Source organism: Gadus chalcogrammus, chromosome 17 (genome assembly GCF_026213295.1).
Source record: "Gadus chalcogrammus isolate NIFS_2021 chromosome 17, NIFS_Gcha_1.0, whole genome shotgun sequence".
Classification (NCBI taxonomy): domain Eukaryota; kingdom Metazoa; phylum Chordata; class Actinopteri; order Gadiformes; family Gadidae; genus Gadus; species Gadus chalcogrammus.
Window position 1 is genome coordinate 10,790,613 of NC_079428.1, and position 10,419 is coordinate 10,801,031.

Sequence of the window (10,419 nt, forward strand, 5' to 3'; positions counted from 1 at the left end):
CAGCCCTCATGACCATAGGTGAGGATAGGAACGAAGATCGACCGGTAGATCGAGAGCTTTGCCTTGCGGCTCAGCTCTCTTTTCGTTACAACGGTGCGGTAAAGCGAACGCAATACCGCCCCCGCTGCTCCGATTCTCCGGCCAATCTCACGCTCCATAGTACCCTCACTCGCGAACAAGACCCCGAGGTACTTGAACTCCTTCACTTGGGCTAAGGACTCATTTCCTACCCGGAGTAAGCAATCCACCGGTTTCCTGCTAAGAGTCATGGCCTCAGATTTAGCGGTGCTGATCCTCATCCCAGCCGCTTCACACTCGGCCGCCAGCCGATCCAGTGAGTGCTGAAGGTCACAGGCCGATGATCCAATGAGGACCACATCATCTGCAAAAAGCAGTGACGAGATCCTCAGACCACCGAACTGCAACCCCTCCCCACCACGACTACGCCTCGATATCCTGTCCATGTATATCACAAACAGGATTGGTGACAAGGCGCAGCCCTGGCGGAGACCAGCACCCACTGAGAACAAAACTGACTGGCTGCCGAGAACACGAACACAGCTCTCGCTTTGGGAGTACAAAGATATAGATAGACTTTGATATTCTATAACAATAACCAAAACCCAACTATGACCTTCTGGCACCCACAAACTATAATATTGTATAACTTCACCATCATCCTCTCATAACGTGAACTTGAACATGCTATTCCTTGAAATACAACCTTCTGAAACTTAAACTACGACCTTCCGGAACCTTCCTTGAACACAGTACAACTTAACTTGATGTGTACAACTTTCATAGCACCTCTCGGACGAGTGAGTGGGGGCAGGTGGAGGAGGAGGTGGAGGTGGAGGAGGAGGTGGAGGTGGAGGTGGGGGTGGGGGTGGAGCAGGAGGTGGAGGTGGAGGTGGAGGTGGAGGTGGAGGAGGAGGTGGAGGCGGGTATGGAGGTGGAGGCGGGTATGGAGGTGGAGGCGTGATCCCCAAGGTAGGAGGACCAATCCACTGTTAATGAGCTCATGAGAGGATATGGTAAGTTTGACATTTAGGTCTGGAAGGTTCCTATACCAAGCGGTCCAACTGGAGACCTGAACTTTAGCTTACAGTCAAAGACAGCGCCTACTCACGGCATACGTCCCCTTCCTCACACACAGAGACACACACGCACACACACACACACACACACACACACACACATACACGTGCGCGCACACACACACATACACATACACACACACACACAACCAAAGAACCCCCATGGACCATTTACTTTTTTTACTTCATTGCACATTGTCTTACCGTTTTGTTTTGCCTACCTTCAGAATAATTTTGCAATATTTAGAATATTTTTGGTAAATATTGCTTATTTTATTAATTTCACCTAATTTTACCCTTTTGCACTTGGGTCAGAGACAAACCCTATTTGGATTTCGCTATTTGTCTCGAACATATTTAGTAACACACACACACACACACACACACACACACACACACACACACACACACGGCCCAGGTTCGATTTGTGGTTCTATGCTACATGTTGTTCCTTCTCTTTCCAACCTGCTTCCCCGTCTCTGATGGCTGTCCTCAGTGTCGTGTCCATCAAACGCCCCGTCCAAAGCACAAACACACTCAGACCCCAGGTTCCTGTCTGACACGCTTGCATGCACACACACACACACACACACACACACACACACACACACACACACACACGGTTACACGCTGACCGGTCTCGCCATCTGGCTCTGTGTTACATCACTCTGTGTCACGCAAGGGCGAGAGATATAGGACGGCAAGTGAGAGGCAAAGGTGTTTGACAAGTTTGACTGTTGTGCCTGTAATGCTGCCATTATGTGTGTTCAGTTCAGTTCATGATGTAGGTTGTGATTGGTCCTGCTCGTCGACAGCCTATGCCGAAGTAGTTCCACTGTCTGTTGTTGTGTGTCTACATAGAAATGCATAGGAGAGAGAGAGAGAGAGAGAGAGAGAGAGAGAGAGGGGGGGAAAGGGGGAGAGAGAGAGAGAGAGAGAGAGAGAGAGAGAGAGAGAGAGTGAAGGAGAATAGAGTGAAGGAGAATAGAGTGACGTGAGAGTGTTTTAATCAATAGTTACTTCAAACTCCTGTTACACACTGCATCACTCTGCTGCCTAATTATTGGACTCCACCCTCTCCTTCGTCTTATCGCTTAATGTCTCTCTCTCGTCTCTCGTTTTTTTCAGGGTGATGGTTATGGGTTCTGTTCGTGGGGGGGGGCGGTTAAGGATCATGCTCAGTTTGCTCCTCAACCGCCCACCCACCCAGGGACTGCGTTGGGTGCCACCATCTGCTGCTGCCTGTGGCTAGGCTAAAGGCTCTCTCCCGCTCACACACACACGCACCAGCACGCAGACACAAACACACTAACTGTGTGCAGCATGATTCCAGATTAATTTCTAAACACATTTAGGAAAAGTCCTCTGTCTACGTGTCAATTCGGTGTCACGTCTCCTTTTTACACACACTCTCTCTCTCTCTCACTCTCTGTCTCTCTCTCTCTCTCTCTCTCTCTCTCTCTCTCTCTCTCTCTCTCTCTCTCTCTCTCTCTCTCTCTCACTCTCACTCTCACTCTCACTCTCACTCTCTCTCTCGCTCAGGAAAATTAAATTTAGTTTGAGATTCTCTGGGACCTCTGTGGTCCTCCTCCACGCTGTCTTCATACTTCTGTCTGGATTAATATCCACCATCAGTCTCTCTCTCCCTCCCCTCCTCTCCTTCTCCTCGTCTCTCTCCCTCTCTTCCTTTTACGCCATTTCTATTTATGATCTCTATCTCTCTCTCACTCACTCAGACACACACACTTTCTGACACCTTTAAAAACCTGACAACACAGACACAGTCATACAAAGTATAGCTCAAAATACATTGCAATACATTCATACAATATCTGGAGCAAGATACACTGACGTATCCTCGATCTGAAGCCGCTCCCCTAGATCACTTTTTCTGGATAAACAATGCGCTTCTCTTTCACAAGGTATGTTTATAAAAAAAAAATGTTTTGTGCACGTGTTTAAGTTCTTATCAAAGGTTGATCTTCTAGTCTTTGGTTTGGATCCAATGTATGAGGCTGGTTTCACTGAGATGGACCTTCTGAAGCTCCAGGTTTCTTAAACGATTTTTTGACGATTTTGACATAACACAAACTTGCATCGGTGCAGCCTGCTTATGAAAACGATTTTGGAAAAACAATTGTCACATATTTCTTACAGATTGTCTCTCACACAAAAACACATCAATCACTTTCTGACTCCGTTAACCACCTAATCACACACAGACAAATTCATAAGGAGTATAACTCAAAATACATCAATAGCCTAATTTCCTGAGCATGATACACCGATGCATCCTCGATTTGAAGCTGCTTCCTTAGCTTCTCACATAGCCAGAGGATGCATTCCAATCTCCACCTGTGACACAATCATTCAGCTGTGGATCATCACCTCATTAAGGGGTAGTTGGTCAGCTGGCAACTATATAAACCCTCTACCAAGCTCCAATTCTATTGGGTTATGTCTATTTGGAGAAATGGAGTCAAGGCTGGTCATGGGGTAAGTGAGGCAGTTGTAGCTGGTGTGCTGGTTCATTTGTGATATTTTAGTTCTTGTTTAAAATGTTTGCTCTCTGTTTTAGTGTCTTTCTCCTAGCGGTGCTCCTTCTGGATATACAATGCAATCCTCTATCATGGGGTATGTTTTTATCAAATGTTTGTTTTATTCAGAAAGGTGTTTTCCATTCTTACCAAAGGCTGGTCTTCTACACTCAGGTTTGGATCCAATGTATGACGATGGTTACACTGAAGTTGGACCTTCTGAAGCTCCAGGATGGAATCCCAAGTATGAAGCTAGTTTCACCGACGACGGCCCTTCTGAAGCTCCAGGATGGAATCCCAAGTATGAAGCTAGTTTCACTGACGACGGCCCTTCTGAAGCTCCAGGATGGAATCCCATGTATGAAGCTAGTTTTAATGAAGACGGAACTTTTGAAGCTCCAGGTTTCTATGAGCCTGAATTGCAGATGGACCCTGGATATGAGTCTGGACATGGAGGCCAGGACACTAGCTATGAGTCTGGACATGGAGGCCAGGACACTAGCTATGAGTCTGGACATGGGGGCCAGGACACTAGCTATGAGTCTGGACATGGAGGCCAGGACACTAGCTATGAGTCTGGACATGGAGGCCAGGACACTAGCTATGAGTCTGGACATGGAGGCCAGGACACTAGCTATGAGTCTGGACATGGAGGCAAGGACCCTGCTGCTGTGGAGAGCCAGCATTTCACACCCACATCTCCTCAAGGTACCTGGAATGACTTAACTATCGGTGTCAAATTGTATTTTGTTCATGAGCACTTTCTTACCGCCCCCTTTATTGCCCATCTTGGAACTGTGTCCTTGATGATTAACGCAGGGGGGTAAATTATCCCTCTCATAAACCTGTGGTGGAGGCTCAATCCCTCGCTATGGATCCTGTCGGGAGAAACGAGTCTAGTCCATACGGTTGATGGCCAAGCTACAGGCTGTTATGTTTCATTATCATTCTAATTATTTTGATTCAATGTTCTTGTTTTTGCCTCTAGACATCCTCTCGGTTATCCCTCCAAGTGTCCTCTCTGGGGTAGACACTGGGCCATCCACCAGTCACATGAGCCATCCCAAACCTTCACCTGGTTCGCAGTTCATCCCAGGAGAACTGCTCCGCATCGAGAACACGAAGGAGGATGGTGCCTACGAGTCAGAGACCCAGGAAAAGGGTGCAAAAGATGCTCAGGATGCAATGGTCAACACCAGGCCACCTCAACCAAAAGCCACCATGCCCATGGGCTCTTCCGAGCAGCCGTTCCCTTATGACTTGCTGTTCCTCACGGGCCAGTACGCGCGAGGAACGTACCCTGACTTCACCAAAAGTGTGGAGCGTGGCAGAGACGACTGGCAGGTGAACCACTACCGCAGATATGATGATCATGCAGAGGACCAGCGGGTCCAGTCCTTCCCCAGTGCCTCTGATAAGAGCTTTCTGACACCCAGTATGGAAGCTCAGAAAGAGTCTAAAGCAGCAGATGTCTTATGGCCAAGGTCTAAAGGGAGATCCATGATGTCTTACTATTGGTAGTATTGAGTATAAGAGCTATGGTCTTCCTCCCCAAGATGCAACAGTGTCAACGGAACGGAATTCCTTTGTGGTTAATGCAAATAAAATGTACCTCAATGGTTTTGTTTTCCAGACCTGTCTTTTCTGACTCCCTTATTGCTACCTTTTAATTCAGGGAGTTTGTTCTACTTAGGCCAGGTTTATACGTAGCAGGGTATTTATAGAAACGAATATTTCCCCCCCTCCGTTTTCAAAAATAACATTCTGCACAACATCGTTTTCAAAAAAGTTGTGGTTTACATCAAATCGCATAAATACGCCGTCGAGCGCAATTAAAGCCATGCAAGCCAATCAGAATCCGCAGAATCAACGACGAATAACACGAGCGTCTTCATGTAACAAACAAAATGTAAACATAGGGCGCTCATATGACGTTAAGCATTTCCTTGCGCATAATGTGACGCTTCAGAACCGGTGTTTTCAGAAATCTCAACTTTGGCCGGAGTTTTTAGAAATGATCGTTTCTGTGACAAACTGCGTTTTTGTGTAAATGAGAGGCCAAACCGCGTGGAAATATCTGCGTTTTCCCTTCGTGTAAACGGGCCTTTAATCTTTAATTTGTCTGTACTGACAGACTTTTCAATTGATGGTATGAATGTTCCACCTCGACGTCATTTGCAACTCTTTGCCATCAACACTTTGCTTCAATTTGTCCACCCCTTGGTTGTACTTTCAAAGTGAGTTGTTATGGTTTCCCTGAAGACTTTATAGTGTCCATAACGATTTTGCTGCTAGGTCTCTTTGGGTTCCTCTAATTATTAACCAGCTGCGATGATATGTTTCAATACCAAGGGGTGAGTTTTCAAATGTCATAGCAACGTGTGTGGATATCTAGGAACATTTTCTGCCAACATGTGACTCATTGTTGACTGGCTTGCATATGGAGTCCTGTTTAGCCTTCTGACGGAAATATTGTTGGCAGTGTGCCCAGTGTCAACTATCTCGACATTTGTGGTTTCATTCCATTTTTCTTTTAGCAATGGGTTTTGTGCTGCTGAAATAGTTTGGCCCCCTGCTGTCGCAGTAATTTTGAATTTTCAATCTTTTAATTGTTAAGTGCCACCGAGAATCGACTATGACGGTTGCATAAATGCTTTGTTTATTTTTTTACACCAATGGGATGCCTTAAATCCATAGCGCTTGGGTAGATGTTTCCAGGTGGTCACCTGTTCTGGGTTAAAATAATGGCCACTTCTGACCGATGAGATGTGAGAATGTCATGGTAAACAGCCAACAATCCATCAATCTAGTCCAGTTCAAGCGTGATCATTCCGTTAAAGCTGACATATCACCGGGTGTGAGTGATCAGCAGCTCCAAGCCTTTTGAATATCCGCCTTCTTCTGACACAAGTGGGCGTTTCCACCGTTACCACGTTATCCTAGTCTTTATGGTTTCCCTGAAGACTTTAGCAAGTGTCTATAACAATTTGGGTGGGTTCCTCTACACATTGGTGCATCAACAGGCCGGCTTAGTTTTGTTACGTATTTTAAGAATCTAAGCTACCCACACATAGACCAAAATGAAGCAGGACCAAACATATAAGCCGTAAATACTATACATAGCCACAAGGGGAGCAATACCTTATTGGAGGCTGCTCCAGCCACAGATAGCAGCACTTTTATATATACGAAGAAGCCGAAGTCATTACGTCACCCCGGCTACGCCCACTTGGCGGTCTCTTACCTGTGCACCCAGTGTGAAGAGACCAGAGATTAATAACCACACGCGCGTAGGGTCACGGGCCTCTGCCCGTGGCCCATAGACTTGCAGCGACACCCGCGAGGGGACACGGGCCTTTGCCCGTGTCCCGTAGTAGCCAGAGTTATTATCTCTCACACGTGTTCCACTCTTTAGCTACAATTCCCTCCGTATAGCTTCAGTTACCATGCCGAAACATGCCGACGACTTATAATAAATGAAGTGAGTCTAAAGCAACCCGGGATTGGACAACTTTCTTCGAGAAAACGCAACATATTTGGTGACCCGAGACGTTTGGAAGAAAGTCCCGAGAAATCCCGGCGGGCGCGACGCTAAAACAACTTCAACAGGCCCGCACGTCTGAGGTAAGTATAACTCATTGTTTTAAAGATTAAATCTGAAATAGGATTGGTTATAAGAACATTTAGGTGTAAGTTTGTTTTAGCCACCGTCCGGTCGTTACCCCCTGACGCCCTACACACGTGAAGTCCCCACCGCCCCCCCCCTCCAGGCCCCCAACACACGAGTACCCCCTCTCCCCATCCCTTTGTTTACCTGGGCGCTCCTGGCTGTTTGATAAGGCAATGGTAGCCTGCACAAAGGGACCCCCGGTGTGTTATGTCTGTCTCTGTGTCTGTCTGTACCACGTGGTAGGTGGTTTTTGTGTTATATGATGAACGTCTCGAAGTTAAGCCGAGATCATCATAAGGTAATTGGTGAATGTCTCGAAGTTAAGCCGGGCCACCATAAGGTATATTTATTACCGACCATAAAGTTCCAAACTCTTTACGGTGGGGGGAGGAAAGGTCAGGTTTTTAACGTTAATCTAGCTTAGTTGCATATTAAAACGGAGGCTTGGCCAAGGAGTTCAAATTGGATTGATTCCTCCCGGTTCAGTTAAGTCTAATGTGCAATTTTGATTAGTATAGAACGCAGCCGTAGAGTGTAACCACGTGGTGTTAAAGAGACGGCGCGTCTTCGTGACGTGGGTTTCCTTTGTCCAGACGTCCGCCATCTTGGGTCTTGCAGAGACCAAGAGCAGCGGGGAGCCCAACTACGGTGTTACATTCTCTCTCCCTCTTCCTCTCTCCCTCTTCCTCTCTCTCGCTCGTGATACCCCCCCACTCCCTTTGTCCCAGTCTTCACAGGTCCAGTAGTCAGACCCCCCCCCCCCCCATCCCCCTGAGAAGGCAACTCGCCTCTCTATTGTTAGTTAAATTGCCCCTTACCCCCTCAAACCCTCAAACCCTCACACCTAGCCATGTGTTGGAACCAGGATGTAAATTTAGCCTTTGCGACCTGTGTTTGTGTGCATTGATCTTAATATTCTCTCTCTCTCTCTTCAGGAAATAGCAGTATATGCAGTAACGAATGCCTAACACTCAGACATTATGTTTTTCAGGTTGCTAAGCCCTTCTGTCTATTCAACATGCGTTTTGTGTATCAAAACAGAAGTGCAATAGACACGGGTTGTGTCATGCACATTGATTAGGGAACCAGGATGGTTCAAATAGACACGGGGTTCAACTGTTAAAATAATGTTTAATTAATAAATGGTTTTAACCGGTGCACAAGGCGGGAGTTAGCTCAACTGCTGTAGTTCAATTACAATAACATTTGTTTCAAACGATAACTTCTGAATTTTTCTTTTAGGTTCAGTTTTTGTTTTGTTTATAGAATATCACCATATATTTAATACCAAGATGTGCATAATTGTTGTAAGTTTGGATGACTCTTTATTCTACCTAGTTTAGACGGTTTTGATTGACCTAGCTCAAGATTCACCAGGTGTCAGACGTAGGATTGTGGCACTTCCTGGGAGCCCCCGAGCCACACGTCGACTGCACCAGGTGTCAAGACGTAGGATTGTTGCACTCCTTGAGGAGCCTCCGAGCCACGCGTTAATCGACTAATCGTTCCTGCAGAGTTCTGAGGTGGTAACGGTGGAGCTCAATGGGGGGCTCCGGGAGAGTACAATTGCGGGCTCACACGGGGAGTGGTGGCGGTGGGGCTCATGGGGAGGCCCCGGGAGAGTTGTCATTCGCGGGCTCACACGGGGAGAAATCGGGTGGGTCAGTAAGTCAGAAGGTTGAATTAATGTATCGATTTGATGTTGACCAACAAAAAACTAGATAATTATAATAATAAATACTGTTCATGTAATGGTATAGTTAGGTCTGGGACCTGCGTAGCTAAAAAAACTGTTTTGGAAATAGTAATGAACGTGTCCGGGACATGTGTAGCTATAAAATAAGTAAAGATAAAACTGAGTTTTACTTTACTTCACTTTGCTAAGACATATTCACGTTTGATGTGGTATGCAGAAAGTGGCGCAATAGGATATTGTGCAGAGAATAAGGCGTATTCACGTTTGATGTGGTATGCGATGTACATAGGAGTGAATCAAAGTGTGGGCAACATCAAATGCGAGCAATAGGTAGAATAAATGAAGATTAGGTCATCCAATATACATAGTTAGTGTCGGACAAACGGGTAGTATGATGAAGGTAACTGTTATTATGAGATACGGTTAACACAGAAGTGATATTGAACATGCACATTTCAACATTGTTATTTCCCTTTTACATCTTTTTGGTTATAGCAACTTGGTTAAACTACGGCGTGGTTTGCTTTGGTTGTCATTCAATGCGCATGGCTGAAGCAATGCGCAAGGAGGGATGTAGTGTGAAATTAAACCAAAGTAGATACTGTAAAACAATTAAAATTAGAATTCATGGAAATATGTTTTTGAACAACTAACTGCTGTACATGAGTTTGTATTTCTGCAATAGAAAAAAAAAAGTTCCAGATGCAGACACACCCGGAGCCTACAAACTACCACCGCCGAGCAAGGCAATATCCCGGATTTACTTGAATAACACATTTTAAAACAACCATACCAGACTATGTTTGTTATTGTGTAATGTTGCTTGGTTGCGAGTGCAACCCGTTATTTCTGAATCGCTGCATTAATAATGGTACAGTTGATCTTCCTTGAGGCGATTGTTTTACAGGCCACCTGTTACTGACACGACGACGACGGAGAACCTGTTTGAAGGCTCCCATGATGTAGGAGTAACCTCTCTGAGTTGAGCCCTTGACAAGGAGGGACGAGTCTTGGGATCATGAATTACAGGCCAGACGGCGACAGAAAAAACAATGACCCCAAATCCATGCCCAAACCACCCACATGAACCGGCGCACCAATACACGAAGATCACCTGAACCCCCCAAATCCATGTTAGCTTATCAATCATTTTGAAATTTTAAAATTGTATTATGACTACCAATTTTTACTTTACTTTTGCACATGATGAAAATTGTATGGCCTTGTAGCACATAACCAAAAGTATTAGCTCAGGATTTCTATGAGTAGTTTTGTTTGTGTGCTGTTTGGACATGTGATTGTATGATAACAAGATTTATGTTCATTGTTGTATTGTTAAATAATGACCTGTATTCCCAATGAGACCCACAAGGTGAATGACGTCTCAGTATTATGAGCGCATTGTGGTTTTTTCCTCTA

General features: G+C 45.6%; 1 protein-coding gene across 1 annotated transcript; it reads left to right on the forward strand.

The window, feature by feature from the left end:
- Window positions 1–3,540: 3,540 nt before the first annotated feature.
- Window positions 3,541–5,272, forward strand: LOC130370024 (uncharacterized). The gene is made up of 4 exons (XM_056575650.1): window positions 3,541–3,593; window positions 3,676–3,731; window positions 3,809–4,342; window positions 4,623–5,272. The coding sequence occupies exons 1-4, from the start codon at window positions 3,571–3,573 to the stop codon at window positions 5,153–5,155; spliced, it is 1,146 nt and encodes a 381-aa protein (XP_056431625.1). The 5' UTR covers window positions 3,541–3,570; the 3' UTR covers window positions 5,156–5,272.
- Window positions 5,273–10,419: the final 5,147 nt, after the last annotated feature.

Coding starts and splice junctions, on each gene's coding strand:
- LOC130370024 (XM_056575650.1), top strand. CDS start 3,571: ATGGAGTCAAGGCTGGTCATGGG. Junction 3,594..3,675: donor GAGTCAAGGCTGGTCATGGG/GTAAGTGAGGCA, acceptor TCTCTGTTTTAG/TGTCTTTCTCCTAGCGGTGC. Junction 3,732..3,808: donor ATGCAATCCTCTATCATGGG/GTATGTTTTTAT, acceptor TTCTACACTCAG/GTTTGGATCCAATGTATGAC.